The 21,093-nt window shown below is 40.4% G+C and overlaps 1 protein-coding gene across 1 annotated transcript in view; it reads right to left on the minus strand.

Annotated features, from left to right (window-relative positions):
* Positions 1-866: 866 nt before the first annotated feature.
* Rbm5 (RNA binding motif protein 5) overlaps positions 867-21,093 on the minus strand; it is a 31,880-nt gene continuing 11,653 nt past the window's right edge. Inside the window, exons 6-25 of the mRNA XM_046431533.2 lie at positions 21,086-21,093; positions 18,449-18,532; positions 15,274-15,334; positions 14,773-14,838; positions 14,202-14,362; positions 13,142-13,239; positions 12,467-12,554; positions 12,217-12,294; positions 12,061-12,133; positions 11,032-11,117; positions 10,578-10,662; positions 10,281-10,372; positions 6,771-6,932; positions 6,044-6,193; positions 5,895-5,966; positions 5,089-5,268; positions 4,721-4,795; positions 2,523-2,620; positions 2,314-2,443; positions 867-1,502 (exon numbers count right to left, since the gene is read on the minus strand). The exon at positions 21,086-21,093 is cut by the window's right edge and continues 66 nt beyond it. Of these exons, the coding sequence (XP_046287489.1) occupies positions 1,377-1,502; positions 2,314-2,443; positions 2,523-2,620; positions 4,721-4,795; positions 5,089-5,268; positions 5,895-5,966; positions 6,044-6,193; positions 6,771-6,932; positions 10,281-10,372; positions 10,578-10,662; positions 11,032-11,117; positions 12,061-12,133; positions 12,217-12,294; positions 12,467-12,554; positions 13,142-13,239; positions 14,202-14,362; positions 14,773-14,838; positions 15,274-15,334; positions 18,449-18,532; positions 21,086-21,093 (1,973 nt within the window). The 3' untranslated portion in view covers positions 867-1,376. The remainder of the gene's footprint in view (positions 1,503-2,313; positions 2,444-2,522; positions 2,621-4,720; positions 4,796-5,088; positions 5,269-5,894; positions 5,967-6,043; positions 6,194-6,770; positions 6,933-10,280; positions 10,373-10,577; positions 10,663-11,031; positions 11,118-12,060; positions 12,134-12,216; positions 12,295-12,466; positions 12,555-13,141; positions 13,240-14,201; positions 14,363-14,772; positions 14,839-15,273; positions 15,335-18,448; positions 18,533-21,085) is intronic.

A 21,093-nucleotide genomic window follows, 5' to 3' on the forward strand; every position in this document is an offset into this window, starting at 1 on the left:
TTCTCATGGCTTTCTGAAAACCTATACTTGGGGCTTTTGCATTTACTTCTCTCTCCCTCACAAAGCTAGAGTTATGCTCAAACACTCCAAGGCATCACTGAGGAGGCTGGGGGTGGACCTGTGTCTTGGAAGTTCATCCTATTTTCAACTGTTTAAGGGCCAGGCTTGCCCTAAGAAAATGTGACCATCCACAAAAGCCACGAAGTCTAGAACAAGTTTCAAGAAAAGGCTGCCTTCCCTGATTATATACAAAATCTATGGAGCTCAAGAATTATTAGGCCAGATAAGGCAATTCGAGAACCTATCGAGTCACCTGGTCCTCAGAAAAGTCTCTGCCACCCAGGCATACTTTCTGTCTTCCTCAAACATGGTCTCTTCCCTGGTGCTGGAGACAAGGATGGGATGACACTATCAAGAATAGAAAGCCCTGCAATATCCTGGAGAACCCTCTCAGCAGTTGAGAAGACAGAAGGTAAGTGGAGTTATGGTTGATTTTCTATATAGTCTTAAAACATGTTAAACTCTCAAACTTAAAAATCTGAACATGAAGCCAGGACCAGTGGCATATGCCAATGGTTAAGTGCCCCTGGATTCAATCCTATTTTATTTATATATATATATATATATATATATATATATATATATAAAATCTGAACTTGATGTTGGGAGTATGGTTCAGTGGTAGAGTGCTCATCTAGCATTCTGAGGCCCTGGATTAGTCCCTAGAATTGCAAAAACAAATAAGCAAAAAACTAACCATGAATGATGGGGACAAGGAAATAGCATAAAATACTGCTTATTTAAAAAACACTAGACCTGACTAGCTCAGACTTGCTTTACCCACCCACTCATCTAGGAATAAAGAGACACAGGACACCCATTTTTTCAAGGTATTTCTTTTGTAAAGGAGCCAGATTTGGCAACTAGACTGAAAATCTTCCAAAATTCTGTACAAATGTGTAATATACAAATATACACAAGGCTTCTGCCAAGAAAAGACATCACAGGACAAATGACAGAGGTGACTTCAGTGTCACTTACCACCTAGGGCATCTCAAACCCCCAGGAAGGAGGGATCACAACATAGATTACACATGTAAAATACACTACATTACACTATGTACACGGAAGTATAAAAAGCCCACTGTCCCCTCTGGTCTATTCACAAGGCCCTAGCACGGGAAGGAAGGCCATTTACCAGATAACCACATAAGGGAGCTCTTTTTAAGTTGGGAGGGAGAACCCTGAAGAATGAAGTGGTTCACCCTAAAACACTATTAACAGCACAAGGCATGCCCTTAGGCATAAGAGTGAATTCAGGACATGGTCCACTCCTTGCACTCCTTGGAGCTCCTTGTCATTTCTCTCTTACAATCTCACTCCATTTCAGTGAATCGGGCAAACATGGCTTTCCGGACAGCATCTTTGTAGGAATCGGCACCTGACAACCCATATGCACTGCCTTTGGCTCCCAGGCCAGCTCCCTTTAGCCGGACTTGAGCCTGGGGAAACAAAACCAACCAAACAACTGTTAGCAGCTGGCAGGTAGAGTGTGGATTATTTCCATCTCTCATCCAACCCATTTCTTCCCAAGCAGGACCACCCACCAGGAGATGCTAAGTTTATATGAAGGCAAGGATTCTACGCTGGAGACCTGGGGTAGGTTTAAAGACTGGAATAATAAAATGGACTACAGAAAACAGCTAAGTGAAGCCATATCCCATCCTCATGACTGCTCAAGCAAATATCTATGCTTTGTAAGGAACCCAAAGCACTCCAGTGAAGCCTGGGGCAGACCTGATAATTATAGGCATAAATTACCACAGGATAGCCAATGTCAGCAAAACTCACATGCAAAGGATAAACATGGTCTGTAAATGTCTAAGCTGTACTGTGTCAGGACAGTGTGGAAGCAATCACTGGTAGGTGGAGCTCTTGCTTAGGCCAGTGCATGAGGGCCTATGATCCTGAAATTATGTCTCAATCTGGACTATGACCAATTTAGGGACTGGGGGTGGGGGTAGCACTGAGGATTTAACCTAGAGGGTCTCAATCACTGAGACACACTCCAGGCTGTCCTCGAATTTGTGATCCTCCTCCTTCAGCCTCCCAAATCACTGGTGTATGCCAGCACACGCGTCTTAAATTTTAATTTTGAAAGATATAAGGAGGGTGACAACATGACTGGCAAGTCTTGTGCTAAGGTAAAGCTGCTAGTATATCCCAGGCTTTCTGGGCACTTTTCTCTCTTCTCATTTTTTCAACAAGGCCTATAAACCCAGCATCTACATGATGCCCACTCCTATTGCTTACCTCAATGGGAGCTGTGATGCCTTGACACTTTCTTCCCAAGCCCGAGCCTTCCCGCCAGCCCATGGCCTGCAGCATCTTGTTGCCAATGTTACTGTGGTCAATGCCATCTTTGGTGGGCTGCTCGTAATTCCTGCCAGTGGCAAACACACAGTTACTTAAAACAGCTAGAGCCCCAGCTAATGAACTGGAAAATGGTGCACATCACATACACAGTGCCAGCATCAAACTGCTTCTTGCGTTTGGGCTCTGGAGGTTCTGGAATGCCATACTTCTCTCGTCTTTCTGCAGCCCGATCTCGATATTTCATCTACATGGAAGAAAAAACAATATTAGAAATATTCAGACTCCAGCCTGGTAATAGTTAAATGCATCTAGACTATTTTTAATCTGGAGCATGGCTTTTTATAAAGTTTTTATTTTACATTATTATTTATTTTACTTTTTTAGGTACTGGGGATTGACTCAGAGGTGCTCAAATACTGAGCCACAACCCCAGTCCTTTTTATTTTTGAGATAAGGTCTCTCCAAGTTGCCTAGGGCCTTGCTAAATTGCTGAGGCTGGCCTCGACACTGAGATCCTCCTGCCTCAGCCTCTTGAGTTGCTGGGATCACAGACATGTATCACAACATCCAGCAGTATGAAGCCTGGCTTTTTTTTTTTTTTAGTACTGGGAATTAAACCCAGGTGTGCTTAATCACTAAGCTACATCCCCAGGCCTTATTTATTTTGAGACAGGATCTTGCTAAGTTACCTAGGGCCTTACTAAGTTGCTGAGGCTGGCTTTGAACTTGTGATCCTCCTGAATCAGCCTCCTGAGCTGCTAGGATTACAGGTATGTGCTACTGTGCCCAGCTACAGAGTTTTGGCTTTTGAGTCTTTAAAAAAAAATTTTTTTTTAGAGCTGGGGTTGTGGCTCAGTGCTTGCCTAGCATGTGTGAGGCACCGGGTTTGATTCTCAGCACCACATATAGGTAAATAAATAAAGGTCAACCAACTAAAAAACTATCTATCTATCTATCTATCTATCTATCTATCTAGTTGTAGACAGACACAGTACCTTAATTTTACTTTATTATTTTTTAATGTGGTGCTAAACTCAGTGCCTTACATGTATTAGGCAAGCACTCTACCAACGAGCTACTCCCAGCCCTTGGGCCTGGTTTTAAGTTCCAAGTTCAATGAGGCTTCCAGACCTACCCAACAGTCCCTGGGGAGACGGCACCATAACCAGTGGGAAAAAGGAAGCAAAAGCCTTAAAATATAGACACTTCAGGGGCTGGGGTTGTGGCTCAGCGGTAGAGCACTTGCCTTGCACCTGCGAGACCCTGGGTTCGATCCTCAGCACCACATAAAAATAAGTGAAATAAAGGTATTATGTCCAACTACAACTAAAAAAAAAAATTAAGACACTTCAAAATTTTCTCAGGATAGAAAATTTCTAACCCACAGTCTTTATTTAGCACCATATAAAAAAGTAAACTAATAAAATAAAGTTTAAAAAATTAAAACAACAACAACAAAAATCCCTGTCTGAAGTAGGCATGGTGATGCATGCTTGTCATTCCAGCAACTCTGGAGACCATGCCAGGAGAACTGCAAGTTTGAAGCCAGCCTCAGCAATGTAGCAAGAATCTGTCTCAAAATAATTTTAAAAAGGGGCTGGGGATATAGCTCAGAGGTAAAGTATGCCTGGGTTCTATATTTAGTACTGGAGGAAAGCAAAACAAAATAAACAACCCACCCCAGGCTGCCTAGTCCCCAATCTGCCTTATCAACCACCAGCACCAAATGCTTGCCCATTATTGCAGCTTTCTATCATTGTCTTCGGCCTTGCATGCCATGCCCTGCCTATCCCTTCCTTCCGTATCATCTGCAATCATCTCATGTCCCTGCTAGCTCCTAAGCCTGTTTAAAGCCTCCCTCATCACCCATGAAGGCTTCCCTGGCCAGGCCAAATAAGAACATTCTTCCCTTGAAAAAAAACAAGTGTTTGTCACCAGTGAGTATTTGACATTTTGTACCTATAAGCAGTCTTGAAGTTGTGCTCGTCTTGCGTACCACCATGAAGGTACAGTGTGGGGCTCACAAATACATAAAGCCTGTGTCCAGTCTACATGAGCTACAATGGTTAGGTGACAAGTGTGTTAGAAATCTTTTTATCCTGCCCCAGGGACCTGAAATTAAATGCTATAAATAAAAGTTAAAGGCAACCTGGGCACGGTGGTATATACCCACAGTCCTAGCTACTCAGGAGGCTGAGGGAGAAGGATGGCTTAAGACTAAGAGTTCAGGGACAGCCTGGGTAACATAGCAAGACCCAGTTTCAACCAACCAACCAAAGCAAAATCAAAACAAAAAGTGCTAAAGGCAGATATCCTTCCTAGTGGCACATTGTTTCTGATTCACCTCTCTCTCCCTCAGCTCCAAGGCTTCCAGCTCCTGTTCACTCAGCCTGGATCGTCGGTAGATGTCCATGTTTTGCTATACAAGAGATTTTATAGACACAGTTAGAATTCAGGCCATCCTAATGTGAGATGTCATAACATTAGTACTATCTATTGTGTTCTAAACGCCAAAACATAATTCAATACACCATAGCATCAAAACCAGCACCTGCAGAGTGTGGAGATGTAAGGCTCCCCTCCATTCTATACTTCCATATAACCATTCAACAGACGAATTTAACAAACCTTCACCAAGGTCAGGGCACTCTCATCATCTCACTACCTCCCTTCCCCATTTCCAATCAGCTTCTGGGAAGCAAGCGAGGTCACCTTGTGTAAGTCTGAGAGCTGCTGGTGCCTGACCAGGGCATCTTTGTTTGGGAACTGGCGACGGCAAAGCAGGCAGGCCATCTTCTTCCAGTCAGCCAGCTTCTCTTCCTCACTCTCAAGTCTCTCTACCAGCTCCTCCTCATTGTCACTGTCACCACTGTAAGCAGCAACCAGACCCCTCTGGGGACAAAAGAATGGGTCATTGGAAATGCACAACAGGAAGACAGTAATTGCTATGTATATGGATAAAGTGATGCCTAATCCAAAACTTGAGAAAATCCTCATTACTGTGTCATCCTTCAGTATAGTGAATTACATTTTATTCATCAACTGTATAGAGCAGTCCTTAAGTATGGGGCCTGATAACCTCCTGGTACTAACCCTCCTGGAACCCAAGAAACATGGTCTTGGATGAGTGTTTTCAAACCACCAATCATGTACAAAACCCTCCAATACAACAACAGATCAAGAGTTAACAGCCAGGCTGGACCAATAATCTACCCAATACAGGTTTTTCTTATCTAATTTTTCTCTTTTCACACCATTAAAACTTCTATTTACAGATGAAACAAAACTCAATTAATGGAGCTTAGAATTTGGGCTTCATTATTGCTTCACCTCACCTGTTTTCAAACATAGAAAACAAATCCCTTGTAATGGACTCTATGTGTAGAAACTGTTCCAAATACCCACAAAGACCACATCCATTTTTAAGTAGAAATCACATTAGCCAAGATGTAGTTGAAACTCAAATCCACACACAAATTACATATATGATCTTTAAAATGCAAGTGATATTTTCTTACTTTGAGGGGATTCTCCTCATCTCCATTTCGTACCAATTCTGGGATGAGCTGCTGCCTTTCAGCTAAGGCTCCCTGGGAAACAGAATAAGCGATAAGCCTCAAGTTTTACATAGGCTCCCACTAGGAAGTGTGATCATTCCTATCATTACCTTCTTTTCAAAGAGAGCAAAGCCAGCATCTGCTGCAGCAGATTCTCTCCTTTCTTCTTCCCTCAAGGAATTGACTGGTTGAAAGCTGTTTTTAAAATTTTCTTTTTGCTTGTTTAAACTCTTAGCCCAGCGTTCCATGTCTTTGGCAATCTAATGTCAAACAACAAGCACCATCAAAAAACATTCAGTACCTTGTACCACTGCAATGAACCATTAAGGATCTTATCTCAATCACATGAGGTATAACAAACCCTCTTTTACCTCTTCCTACAAATATTTCCATAGATACCATAACATATAAACACATGAAAACTTCTTGAAAGCCCATGACAGTTCCAGGATGGTTTTGTTTTGTTATGTCAGGCTTCAAACCCAGGTTCTTACACGTTAGGCAAGTGTTCTACCACTGAGCTAAATCCCTTCTTTTTTTTTTGGTACCAGGGATTGAACCCAAGAGTCCTTAGCCACTAAGCCACATCCCCAGCCCCTTTTAGTTTTTCAAACAGGTTCTCACTAGGTTGTTTACACTATCCTTGAACTTGTGATCCTCCTGCCTCAGCCTCCTGAGTTGCTGGGATTACAGGAGTACAGCATCACGCCTGGCTCAGTCCAGTTTTTAAGAATCTAAATAAAGCTGACAAAAGTGCTACAACACAAAAATAAAGAAGTAAGCTGTTCAGACAACCCAAGGAGAGAATTAAGGGTCCCAGGGTGGTCATATTCTTACCTGTTGGGCTGTTTTGCTCTTGGGTTTCTCCTTCTTCTCCTTCCCCTCTTTTGTGGGAGGCAGACCCGTCTGCTGGTGGGAGGTAGTCTCCGCAGCTGGCACATAGGTCTCCTTTTCTCCATCCCAGTAAAGATACTGCTGTGTTAAGGAATTATAGTAGTACTAGAAGAAAAAAAAAAAAAGTACAATTAATGAAGGTTTCTGATGTTATGTCAACTTTCTTTTCTTTCTTTTTTTTTAAATGGTATGGAAGACTGAACCCAGGGCACTATATCCACTAGGCAAGTGTTCTAGTGTTCTACCACTGAGTTATGTCTCAAGCCCTGCTATGTAAACTTAAAAGAAATATTCTGTCAGGTCAATGACAAAGAGCAGGTTAATATTGTTTTTGTCAAAAAAAAAAAAAAAAAATTAGACTCAAGCTGGATGTGGCAGTGCACACCTGTAATCCCAGTGACTTGAGAGGCTGAGGTAGGAGGATTGCAAATTAAAAGCTGGTACCAGCAGCTCAGTGAGGCCCTAACCAACTTGGTGAGACCTGTCACAAAATTAAAAAAAAAAAAAAAAAGGGAGGTGGTTCAGTGGTAAAGTGCCCTTGGGTTCAATCCCCAGTACCCTAGTACCCACCCCCCACAAGAAAACCATAAAAATATAAAATATGTTACAAACTAGTGATATTTCCTACTTATAAATGACCTATGATACACCTTGGAATACTTGAGGATGATGAGTCATCTAGCAAAGCAATGTGAAACTTCTAGGGTTAAAGTAAAATATAATTTCTTCTACTAAAGAGTCTACCCAGGGCTGGGGATATAGCTCAGTTGGTAGAGTGCTTGCTTGCCTTGCATGCACGAGGCCCTGGGTTCAAACCCCAGCACCACCAAAACAAACAAACAAACAAAAACCAAAGTCTACCCAAATAGCACTGTCTCACTCCTTTACAGAGACAACACCATTTACACAAACCAGGTAGCCAGAACAGATGGACATGTCATGAGACGCACATCTTCTGTGAAAACTAGTTAATAGCTCTTCACTAGGCTCAGTCATGTAGAATCATTTGAATCTCCAGGAAATCAGAGAGTGTGAACATTAGCTAGGGAGCCTAGAAGGAGGTATGGTAAAGAAACCTGAACTCAACAGAAGTTACAACAGAGTACAGATGGCATCTTTCTCTCCTTTATTTTTGTCACTCACTACCTGCTCAACAGGGACAAAAGAGAGAGTGTCAGTTATGTTTCCTCTGGGGAAGGTAACAGAAGTACACCAAGGAGAGATGTTAGGGAAATGGCCAGACTGCACAAATCAGAGTGAAAGAACTGCAGACTGGTGGCACACAGCTTCACGCTTCCCTTCTCAGAATCCACAAGCTCTCAATGCCAAGTTCTTGTTAAAAGTACTTATTTTACTATTCTATATATATAGTTGCTGGTAATAAAATATTTATTTATGGAGTGTTAAAGTTGCTTTTCTTTCTTGCTTTTTATTTTGCAGTGCTGGGGATTGAATCAAGGACCTTGTGCATGCAAGGCAAGCACTCTACTGAGCTACACCCCCAGCCCTGCTTTCCTATTTTAGAAGTTATGTACATCACTAAAAATAAAGCATCATTACACAGATCTGTTAAATTTCTATCCTCAATACAGAAGCATGCTAAGTAAAAGAAGCCGGTATGATGGTGCTGTAATCCTAGCATCTCAGCAGGCTGAGGCAGGAGAATCTCAAGTATGAGGCCAATCTCAGCACCTTAGTGAGATCCTAAGCAACTTAGTGAGAACCTGTCTTAAAACAGAAAATGAAGGTTGGGGATATGGCTCAGTGGTAAAGTACCCCTGGGTTCAATCCTTAGTAGCCCCTCCTCTGGAAAAAAATTGAAAGAAGTCATATACAAAAGGACACATACTGTTGGATTCCATGTATATGCAATGTCTAAAACAGGTAAATCCACAGAGACAAAAAGTAGATTAGTGATTACTGGGCAGAGGTGGGGAGGGAATATGGAGTAACTATTTAATAGGTATAGGGTTTCTCCTTGGGGTGATGAAAATATTCTGGAATTAAGACAGTGGCATGACAGTAGGAATACAGTAAAAACTACTGAGTTACAAACTCTAAATGGTTAAAATGGTGGTTTCTGTTTTTTATGTGTATTTTATCTCAGTTGAAAAAACAAAAAAACAAGGAGAAAACCACAATTAAAATCTTCTAGCTAGGTCTTCACAAAAATCTTTTTTTGGGTACTGGTCACTTGATCACTGAGCCACTTCCCCAGCCCTTTTCGTATTTTATTTAGACTCAGGGTCTCACTGAGTTGCTTACTTAGGGCCTCGATAAGTTACCAAGGCTGGCTTTGACCTTATAATCCTCCTGCCTCAGCTCCCGAGCTGCTGGGATTATAGGTATGCATACTGTGCCTGGCTCTTTACATAAATCTTGACAAAATTATCTCTGATAACAAAAATCAGAATAGTGGTTACTAAAGGGAAAGAGTGCTGACTGGCAAGAGGTTTGAGGGACCTTTCAGGTAGGCCGAGAATGTTCTCAGTGATGGTATAAATATGTTATCCATGCAAATTTTGGAAGAATTGCACACTTCAGTCTTTTTTTGTGTGTGTGGCCCTAGGGATTAAACCCAAAGGTGTTTTACTACTGAGCTACATCCCTAGCTATTTTTATTTCTGAAAACTTTTATTTATTTAGGAACCAGGAATTGAACTCACTGGCATTTATCACTGAACTTCATCCCCATCCCTTTTTCATTTTGAGATAGGGTCTCAGTAAGTTGTTGAGGTTGGCTTTGAATTTGCAATCCTCTTGCCTCAGACTTCACTGTGCCAGGTTTTAGCCGCTTTTACTTTGAGACTGAGTCTAACTTGTCCAGGGTGGCCTTGGATTTGAAAACCTCTTGCCTCAGCTTCCCAAGTAGTTAGAATTATTACAAGCATGTGTCACTATCCTGGCCACACTTGAATCTTGTGTATTTCTTTACATGAACATTATACCTCAAGACTTTTTTTTTTTTAATGGTACTGGAGATTAAACCTAGTGCCTTGTACATGCTAGGCAAGTAATCTACCACTAAGCTACATCTCCAGTCCTCAAAACATTTTTTTAACCTTAAAAAAAAAAAAAAAAAGTAAATCCTAAAATAAAAATTACACCTTGGTGGCTTTGAAGGACTTCTTTTTTTTTTTTTTGGTGGTGCTGGGGATTGAACCCAGGACCTTGAGCATGCGAGGCAAGCACTCTACTAATTGACCTTTATTTCCAGTCCATATCTTGGTGGCTTTGAAGAAGTTAAAACTTATCTTGGGATTCAGTAATACAGCATGCTCAAGGCCCTAGATCATCTGATTCCCAACACCACACACACAAAAAATCCCCAAACAAACAATAAAAACAACTTATCTGAGTTACATACTCCTAACCAGGGAATATTTTATCTCATGCCTCAGAAATATACTAAGGTACTTCTATTGAAGCTGAGAGGTAAAACAGCACACTTACTTGTGAGTTGGGGTCATAGTAGAGCCCTGTTGTTGGATCATAATAATATCCTGAAGATTCATCATACTGGTAAGTGGATGTGTCAGGTACCGCTGCAAAGACAAAATTCAGCACATAGTCATTCCAGGTAAGAAACTGGCTATATTTTTAAGCCAGTAAGATGAAGCAGGTCTTAATGTTCTTTTTCTCACATCCCCAAGTGTCCCTCTGATACCCACAATGGGAGAGGAACTTTTATTAAACAAAGACACAACTAGGACCTTCCAACTGTCAACAGTCCCATGAGGTTTGGCTTACCATATTTGGTACCAGGAACTACACCAGTGGGGGAAGCAGCTGGGGCCTGTGTACTTGTGCTAGTGCTAGGCTGTGCTTCCTCAGTCTGGAAAGAACAGCAGCTTCAATATAATTTCAACTGTAAAGTCTTTTAAGAGAACTAAACCACTGCAATCATCCAGGAGGAAGGGCTCCCCTGACAAGACATACTGCAGCAAGGATCGAAGACAATCCTTCAGCAGAATACATACTAATAACTTTCTTTTTAAGGGTCGAGTTGAAGCATGCACAAAGTATAAACACACTCCATTTGGAGTTTTATATTTAAAACATATGCACATACATACAATAAAATTATAAAACTGGAATGTATATTATTCAATCCTGGTTTATATAGTAGGAAAGACAGTATTTGTACAGCAACACAAAGTTTCCCCAACAGCCTTGCATTCTCTATTTAAGAAGACAGGATTACCGGAGAGCCAGGTGGATTGGAAGTCTGATTATACAACTGGGGACTCTGGGATACCACAGCTGCTGAGGTGGTGTTCACTGTGGTGCCTGATGATAGAAAAGCTTAGGCATTAAACTTCAAGCCAACTCTCTGTAACTGTAAAACCCAATACAGTCTTCAGTCTTTTATCTCCCCTCAATAGTGGTATGAGACTGAACGTGGGCACTTCACCAGTGAGTTATATCCCTAGACCTTTTAGTTATTTGAGATAGGGTCTTCCTAAGTTGCTAAAGCGGGCCTCAAACTTGAAATCCTTCTAATTTAGCCTCCTTAGTAGTTAGGATCACAGGTGTGCACAACCATACCCAGCTTAGCCTTCTGTCCTTGTATGTCAGTTCTTACTAATTTAGTTCCTGCTAAGGACCCTGGAATCTATGACACTTTCATCTTCTTAAAATCCTATTTAAATATAATATTCAAAGTTAAGGATTCTGTATGATGGCTAAGAAGGAAGAAAAAAAAAGCTGCATTTGCTCTGGGTTGAGAAAAGACTGGAGCACAAGGCTTTTATAATTCTGGAACAAAAACTTAAGCAGAGGCTTCTTGACTCTTCTGACTGATATTAGAGCACCACTTTAAAGCCTCTCAGCTCTCTTTGCTCACCTGAACTTCTATAGGCACTTATGAGTTCTAACATGGAGATGTGAAAGAGCTGAATATCAAGAATAAAACTTTTCATTACATACTGGCTCTTTTTTTTGCGGGGCGGGGAGCGGAGAGGGTGCTAGGGACTGAACCCAGGGCCTTATGCATGCGAGGCAAGCACTCTACCAACTGAGTTATAACCCCAGCCCACATATTTGCTCTTGATGTACACCAACAACCCTAACCTTCGCCAGAACTTTGGGCACATGGTAACAGCAATGAATATACCTTCACATTCTTGCAGGGATATGAACTTCTGGCTTTGGGTCTAGTTAAGATACCCTGTCATATTTCCTCAACCATAGTTGTTTAAATAAAAGCCAAAAAGGAGATGAAGTTTACTACCTGCTGCAGATGATGCATCAGATTCCAATCCTCCAGCCTGTTGTTGATAAAACTGTTGGTAATCCTGTGAGTACTGAAGAAAAGCCCACCATTAAATCTGCTATTCTCAGACATAGTCTACAGAGTAGACATTGAATGATGTTCAAATCCACCTACCTGAGCATACTGGGCATAACCATCTTGTCCTGGCTGCAGGTAACTGTAGTCAACACTGCCTCCTTCGCCACTTTGAGACTGCAAAATGTTAAATGAAAAGCAGTCAAAGACAAACTTAGTGGATATCAAGTAAAAAAGCTTGGAGGCATCCTCTAAAAATTTCAACAGAGAGAGCTTCTATTTCACATACCACAGGAGACTTCATTTGGGACCATGAACACATCCCAAGCAAAAAGATCCTTTCTCTTACCTGGGTGGATGACCACTGAGCAGCAGCAATAGCTGTACTAGCCACAGAGAAGGCGCTGACCCGGTTGCCGTCTGGGAGGACCAAGTCTCTGAAACCACAAAGATCCAATCATATGATTCTATCTCAGTTTGTCCCAATTAGTGCCCAAATACTACCAAAGGAGTAGTGATTGACACCAGTCTTTTGTCAGCTCTTAAATGTGGACAAGGCCACATTTCACAGGGGAAGGGTCTTGGTGGACCAGTTTCTTAGTAGGCAAGTGTCTTTTGTTATATATCACTGCTCTTCTTCAAAGTGCTATCTAAAGACATCTGTTGGATGAGTAATGATATTAGAAAAGGGAAATTTACAGCACTAGACTGAAACACTATGTACATGAAGTTACTAGCATGCTATGGCATGAAAGGATTATTTCCAGATGGGCTTGCATTATACTGCTACAGTTTGCACAGAACATGTTCTCAACCCATCTGCCATGCTTTGCCTTTGTCCTGTTTTGAAACCATTTCTGACAACCATCATCAACTGGAATAAGCTCTAAGAGTAGAAAATCAACTCACTCTTAGCCTATAACTAACAAGAAGAGTTACGAACATGGACTTCAAGTACAGTTGGTGAAGCATCAACAAGTGTGCAGATGCAGTAGTTTGAAATAAGGAGAGCAAAGTCACTCACTTTCTGGCACTTTTTGCAAAATCAACTCCAATAGTTTTCCCATCAATTTTCAAAGGAGGATGCAGACTCTGTAATATTTGAAGCAGCTGAGAAGCATCCTAGAGAAGAATGTGAAGAAAAACAATTTTGTCACATAATTCTCTTTCTACCCTCTACCCCATATAAGAAATAAGGCCAGCTTCTGCAACTTAGCAAGAAAGAACCTGGGGGTTCAATCCCCAATACTGTCAAAAGAAAAAGGGAAACCAAAACAAAATAAAACCAAACCACCAACAACGATTTCTTTTCTTTTCACCAATGAGTTACATCCCAGTTCTTTTTAATTTTGAACGTCTCACTAAGTTGTTGAGCCTGTCCTCAACCTTGAGATTCTCCTGTTTTAGCCCTCCCAAGTCACCAGGAGTATAGGTGTGTACCACTGCACGTGGCTAGTGATTTCCTATTGTGTTTGCAGATATGAAATCTTGAGGAATGAAATACCCCCAGGACATGAAGGTATCCAGTATTAGTAAAGGAACAAAATCAATATAAAATAAAGCATGAAGGACTAAACTGTGGCTCAAACTTTAGTTCTCTTAAAGCACATGCATTATTTTTGCTACTTATCAAAGACGTAAGTCCCTTAATTTAGCACTGAAAAACTGTTTATAAGCATGAACCTTAGACTCCAGGAGCCTCAAATACAATATGATCAAAATTGGATGAACTGTTTGCCTCTTTTTTTTTCCCACCCTGGTACCAGGAATTGAACCCAGGGGTGCTTTAACCACTGAGTCACAGATCCAGGCCTTTTTGGTATCTCATTTAGAGACAGAGTCTTGCTGAGTTGCTTAGGGGCTTGCTAAGTTACTGAGGCTCGCTTTGAACTTACAATCTTCATGCCTCAACCTCCTGAGCCACTGGGATTACAAGTGTGCCACTACGTTTGCCTCTTAAAACTGTTTCTTTTATTATTTTGGTGCTGGGGATCAAACCCAAGGCTTCCACATGCAAGCACACCACTGAGCTCCATCCCCCAGGGCAAAATTAATTCTTTTTAAAAGATTAAATAGAACCTCACCATTGCAGAAGATAGCTGCACAAATGCAAAGCCTCTGTTCTGCTGGGTCTGTTTGTCTTTTATGAGGCGAATGTTATTGACTGCTAAGGATGCATAAGGAGACAGTGCTGTCATGATGGAATCCACCACAGTGTGCGGAGCTATGTTCCGAAGAATGATTGCTGGGGGTGAATGAGACAAATGGCATAAACGTGCATTCCCACCACCAATGCTTTTCAGGACAGGTTTAAATACAAATAAAATTCATTTTGGGGAGTTCCAGTGAATTTTACACGCTTACATGGAGAAAATTCTAAAACAAATCTTTTTTTAAAAAAATATTCATTATTTTTAGTTCTAGTCAGACACAATGCCCTTGTTTTATTTATTTATTTTTATGTGGTGCTGAGGATCGAACCCAGGGCCCCGCATATACTAGGTGAGCACTCTACCACTGAGCCACAATCCCAGCCCCTAAAACAAATCTTTTATGAGACAACCTAAAGCAGCTGTTGCTCATTAAAACAGTAAAAGAACTGAAATTTTCAACTGAGAGCAACTTTTAATACAAAAGTCAAAAACTTGAACTTACTATCACAGTAATAATCCACAGACTGAACTGATTCTGTGGTTCCAGGGGGCACTTCCTGTTCAGAATCTAAAAGAAAAATAAACCCCATTTAAAACAAACAAAAATACATTAAAACCCCCAAAGCTTTTATTTTAAACACACCTAATAGTCTTTTTTTTTTTTTTTTTAAATGACTTGTGGCTATAGCAAAATATCATAAATTTGACATGGTTAATGTAGAATGTAAACATTGCTCCAGTGCAGAACTGGCAGCATACCAACAAAAAGCAGATGTAGAATGCAAACCTAGTGAGCAGACTTAATTCTGGAAAACAAAAAAGGAATTTTCTGTGCTCTCACAATCATCATCAGCATTTACCCAACCTAAGGTAAAAGGCTTAAGGAAACGATACAAGTTACTTATTTGAATGTCCTAAAATCTATTCTTTTCCTCAGGCTCACAGATAATAATTCCATGGTCAAGTTTTATTGTATTTTCCAAAGAGCTGAATCCACGCTTACCAAACTTGTCTGCTCCACACCGGAAGCATTTTAGTCTTTTTCTGAAATTATTAAGGCAGCACTGGAAAAAAAAAAAAAGTTTTATCTGTAATTATTTCTCACATTAGGCCAACCTTTCTATCAACAATGTGGGTTAGAGCAATGAGGCCATAGGTAAGTCTAGTAACTAATATAAAAAATGCAGAAATTGACCACATAGCTGAGACAAGGTGGCATAACCTAAAATTTTATTTATTTATTTTCTGGTACGGAGGATTAAACCCAGGAGTGCCTTTTCACTGAGATACATCCCCAGGGATTTTTATTTTCCATTTTGAGAAGGACCTCAAATTTGCCATCCTTCTGCCTCAGTTTCTTGAACCACTAGCATTATAGGTATGTGCCACCATACCTGGATAATCCCAAAATTTAGAATGTTAGACCATGTGAATATTTCCAAGATAAACAAGTTTTGTTATCTTTTGAAGAATTCTATTTGTACATGTATGGTATTGGGAATTTAACCCAGGGACACTATACCACTGAACTACCTAACCCATCCATTTTTAGTTCCATTTTGAGATAAGGTCTCACTAAAATGCTGAGGCTGGCAATCCTCCAGTCTTCCTAGCTGCTGAATTACCAATGCATGCCACTGCCCTCAGCTTTTTTTGGTGGTGCTGGAGATCGAACCCAGGGCCTTATGCATGAGAGGCAATCACTCTACCAACTGAGCTGTATTCCCAGCCCAACTTTTTTTTTTTAAATACTGAAAGAGTACTGTATACATGCAGACATAGTATAAACTGAACACTACATAGTCCCCTACTGGAAACATGAAGAAAAAAGAATTTGACTATTCTCGAAATAGGAATATTAGCTAGGTGCAGGGGCAAACACCTGTAACCCCAGCAACATAAGTGGCAGAGGCAGGAGATCACAAATGTAAGGTCAGCCTGGGGAACTGAGGATGTGGCTCTTGTTTGGCCACAGCCTTGTGAGGCCCTGGGTTCAATCTCTTGCACTGAGTAAAAAAAAAAAAAAGGGGGGGTGGGGGGTTGGGGGTAGAGCTCAGTGGTAGAGCTCTCCTGGGTTAATCCCTAGTACCACCAAAAACAAACAAAAATAATAAAAAGTAATGTCAAGTTCAAAATGCTGTACTTGTGTCAGGTCCATTAACAGACCTTGTATCAAGGTTCCCAAGGATTTTCATTAATACAATTTTGGTGGTGGTGGGGTCCTGGGAGGTGACTGAACCCAGGGAATATTCTACCACTGAGCTGCCTTCCTAGCCCTCTTTAATTTTTAAAAAATTTTGAGACAGGGCTGGGGTGGTGGCTCAATGGTAGAGCGCTCGCCTAGCATGTGTGAAGCCCTGGGTTCAAGCCTCAGCACCACATAAAAATAAATAAAATATAGGCATGCTGTCCATCTACAACTACAAAGAAAAAATTTAAAAAAAAAAAAAAAAATTTTTTTTTTTTGAGACAAGATTTTGCGGGGCTGGGGATGTGGCTCAAGTGGTAGCATGCTCGCTTGGCATGCATGCAGCCCAGGTTCAATCCTCAGCATCACATACAAACAAAGATGTGTGTCCGCCGAAAACTAAAAAATAAAATATTAAAAAAAAATTCTCTATTTAAAGAAAAAAAGATTTTGCTAAAGTTGTTCAGATGGGCCTTGAACTTGTGATCCTATCTCAGCCTTTTGATTAGCTGGGATTAAAGGTGTATACCACTGTGCCTGGTTTCATTAATAAAATTAAAAGGGGCTGGGGATATAGCTCAGCAGGTAGAGTGCTTGCCTTACACGCACAAGGCCCTGGATTAAATCCCCAGCACCACCAATAAATAAATAAATAGATAGATAGATACATAGAAATAAAATAAAATTAAGAGACTTTAATCTCAGTGCTAGGGAGAGGATGAGACAGGAGGACCTCAAGTTCAAAGCTAGCCTCAGCAATTTATCAATGCCCTAAGCAATTCAGTGAGACCCTGTTTCTAAGTAAAATATAAAAAGGGCTAGTGAGGACTGGGGTTGTGGTGCAGAGGTAGAGCACCCGCCTATGGCTCAGTGGTTGAGTGCCCCTGAGTTCAATCTCCAGTAAAAATAAAATAAAAAAAAGACTAAGCAAGACAAGCAGAGTGGCACATGACTATAATACTACCTACCCAGCAGTCTGAGGCAGGAGGATCATAAATTCAGGGCCTATCTAATCTCAAAATAAGAAACAAAAAGGACTAGGGATACAGTTTAGTGATAGAGTAAGTACTGCTGGGTTTAATCCCCAGTATTTTTTTTTTTTTTAAAGAGAGAGTGAGAGAGGAGAGAGAGAGAGAGAGAGAGAGAGAGAGAGAGAGAGAGAGAGAGAGAGAGAGAGAGAATTTTAATATTTATTTTTTAGTTATCGGCGGATACAACATCTTTGTTTTGTATGTGGTGCTGAGGATTGAACCCGGGCCGCACACATGCCAGGCGAGCGCGCTACCGCTTGAGCCACACCCCCAGCCCCAATCCCCAGTATTTTGAAAACAAAAAACAAGAGTAACCAGGTTCAATAAACAGTAAAGTGAAACACACCTAAAATCTTTTTTTTTTTGGTATTTTGTTCAGAGACAGGGTCTTACTGAGTTGCTTAGGGCCTTGGTAAGTTGCTGAGGCTGGCTTTGATCCTCCTGCCTCAGCCTTCAGAGCTACTGGGATTTTAGGTGTGTGCCATTGTGCCTGGCCTAAAGTCTTAATTGAAACTCTGGGCTTAAAAACCTGACCACAGGCTGGGGTTGTGGCTTAGTAGATAAAGTACTGGCCTAGCATGTGCGAGTCACTGGGTTTGATCCTCAGCACCACATAAAAAAAAAAGTTGTACCTGTTTAAAAAAACCAAAACAAAACAAAACAAAAAGCCCTGCACTGCATTCAAACAAATAAAATAAAGGTTCCCCCACAAAATATATATAAAAAACTCTACCTCTCCACCTAACAAAATCTCTCAAGTTCTGTGGATTCTATCCTCTAATACCAGCACAGAAGGAACCAAGTTAAGTCATAAAGCACAAAAATTACCTTATAATAAATAAGAGCTAGTGATTATACACTTAATTAATTTCCTTGTTTGTATATCAAACAAACAAACAAACAAAAAAACAGCCAAACTGCAAAGTAGTTTTGTTTATTTGGGGAGCACACATGCTTACCTTGTTACAAAGCCAATCTTCAAACTTAGGTCTGGGATTGCTATAATGCATTGCGATGTGCTTTCCTTGAATCACCAACTTTTTCTGTAAGAAAAAAAGTAATTAGTTATTCCCATTGTGAGGAACATGTGTCCATTTTCCCAGGGCAGAGCACACTTCGGAAAAATCAGTGCTCTGGAATTAAATGGACAACATACGGGGAGGACCAACCACCGCCACCTATACTCTGCCCATCCAATCCTTCAGATAGGCAGTAAGAGAATGGGATGCGGAGTAAAGGTAAACGGAGTCAGGGAGTGCTGAGAAAGCTGCCAAACACTAAACGCTGACATGCACCAGGCCGTGTCTCCAGCAGAGACAGAAGTCCTAACATTCAGCATTGACAAGCTGCCTGAGAGTGACAGTTTAATTCAAAAGCAGAAGACAGACCTCTCCCAGTTGAGACTGTCTCCTGCATTAGCCCTTAACATGGTGTCCTTGGGTTTTGCTTCACTTTTTCCCAGTTCCCCATCCTTAAACAAAGTAATAACTTTTATATTTCCCCTTCCCCCAAACTCATGCTTCAGGATGTGTCCTTTAGGGAGACAAAAGGAAGGGAACTCATTTTTAAAGGGATTCTGATTATAAGTCTTTTCTCAGAAAGGACTATTCTGAATGCCACCAACTCTAAAACATCTAAATGAGATTTCTTCCTGCCAAATGCAACCATGTTATGTCCTAGGTGACAGATGTGTTTTTTCACTGAATGGATGGTACTTGCTTCAGGATGAGTAACCAGGAGGCCAATGAAGTTTCTTCAGGGGGGTAGGAAAGTTTCACAAAAGTGTACACCACCTCATCCTTCAAGTCAACCATTGTGACTAAAAGGCATTTAACTTTAAAAGGTCAAACTCTGAGCTCAATCCGTCTAGCCTAGAGTACACCTAGCACCTGCCCCCAAAGAGCCTTCATTTAACAGGAGCACTTTTTTTTTTTTTAATTTTTTTTTGGAGGGGGGGGAAATGGTGGAAGTGGGGGTAATCTCACACTATCAGAACAGATTCAAGTAGGTTAGATATCCAGATTTTTAAAAGGAGTCTAACCCCTTTAAATATACATACTGTTGAACAATTTGGTTCTCACAAATTCTGGAATATTTAAGATATTCTGTAAATGTTGTTTCTGCAATATCTAAAGGCAAGACTGCATGTCTGGCCAAGAGAAAAAGAGCTGAAGGGCGGCCAAGAGGGAAAGAACTAAAGGGCCATCCACTCAGTGTATAGTACAGAAGCATATATAAGCTGGGACATAATGCCAACAGATCATCCCAGTAGGAGGGATGTGTGTTAGGGGAGACTCCAAACTACCACTAAGTCCCTAATCCTATTGGTCTTTTATTTCTGGAGTGAATTTGAACTGTAACGAAGTATCAGACATTAACATAGCTTTGTATACATTAAAACTGTGGAGACTTTTAAATTAACTGTTTCTATAGGCTTAAAATTTTTAGGAGTTTTAAACTCCTAAATTAGTCATTGTGATACATCCACTGCAACAAAAGATATTGTCAAGAAAGTGGACTCACATGAGGCTTGTTGTATATTGTGGATTTACTAGGATGGTATCCACAGTATGAAATGAATGAAGCTATACTTTTCAAGAATAAGTTATGACTTCTGGGTTAAGAAACTGAGTCTTATTAATGAATCATCAAAGCGATACTCTTATTAGTAATCTTATTATAAACAATCATATTACCAAAGAATTTAACTTTTTTAAAAAAATCTTTATTTTTATGTGGTGCTAAGGATTGAACCCAGTGCCTCACACATGCTAGGCAAGTGCTGTACCACTGAGCCACAAACCCAGCCCAAATTTAATTCTTTTCATGGGTGCTTCAAGTCAAAATGCTACAGAAAAGCAACATTCTGGAAGTAAATTTCTCAGAATGCCCTGGGTTAAAGGCATTCAATATTTTGCTTTGGAGTTCATGCAAAACTTTTAAGTGCCAAGCACTGAACATTTTATCTTGATAAACCGAAGAATACTTCAGTTAATACTACATTAAAAAACCATAAATGACTGCAAAAGGCATCCTCAGAGATATTAGAAATGTTAATGCCACTCTAACTAGATTAGATGGCAGTAAGACACCACTCCCAGTCTCATTTCAGACATATTATTCATAAATACCACTAGGTTCTTAAATAAAAATGGTCCCTAAGACCCATCTAAGCAGTTATGTCTACAGGCAGAAATAAAGAATTACTTATAAAAATGCCTGCAACAGCCTTCCACTTTACTTTTTCTTCACTGTCAAATGGAGTGTTTAATATTCTAAGTTTACTCTCAATGGATATTATGAATAGGAAAAGGGGAATATAAAGATATTTTGGTAAATACCAGACAGGTACTAAGTAGTTAAAGCTCTGCCAGGTAGCCATGTTTGAAAGCAGAACAAATTCTGCAATATAGTACTTGGAACTATATTTATTCTACTAATGTTAATTTTAATATATACAAAGCTTTTTTTTTTTTTTCTTTTTTAAATTAAAGTCACTCCTTTGGAACAAACCACTCCTTCAACCTTTTTTTTTTTTTTAATTGTACAGACTTGTTCCATTTTCATGAATATCTAGACTTGGTGAGTGAAGCAACCTGATTGG

Source organism: Marmota monax, unplaced genomic scaffold, assembly GCF_021218885.2.
Source record: "Marmota monax isolate L192 unplaced genomic scaffold, Marmota_monax_Labrador192_F-V1.1 WCK01_AAM20220418_F8-fsc00022, whole genome shotgun sequence".
In the NCBI taxonomy this organism is placed as follows: Eukaryota; Metazoa; Chordata; class Mammalia; order Rodentia; family Sciuridae; genus Marmota; species Marmota monax.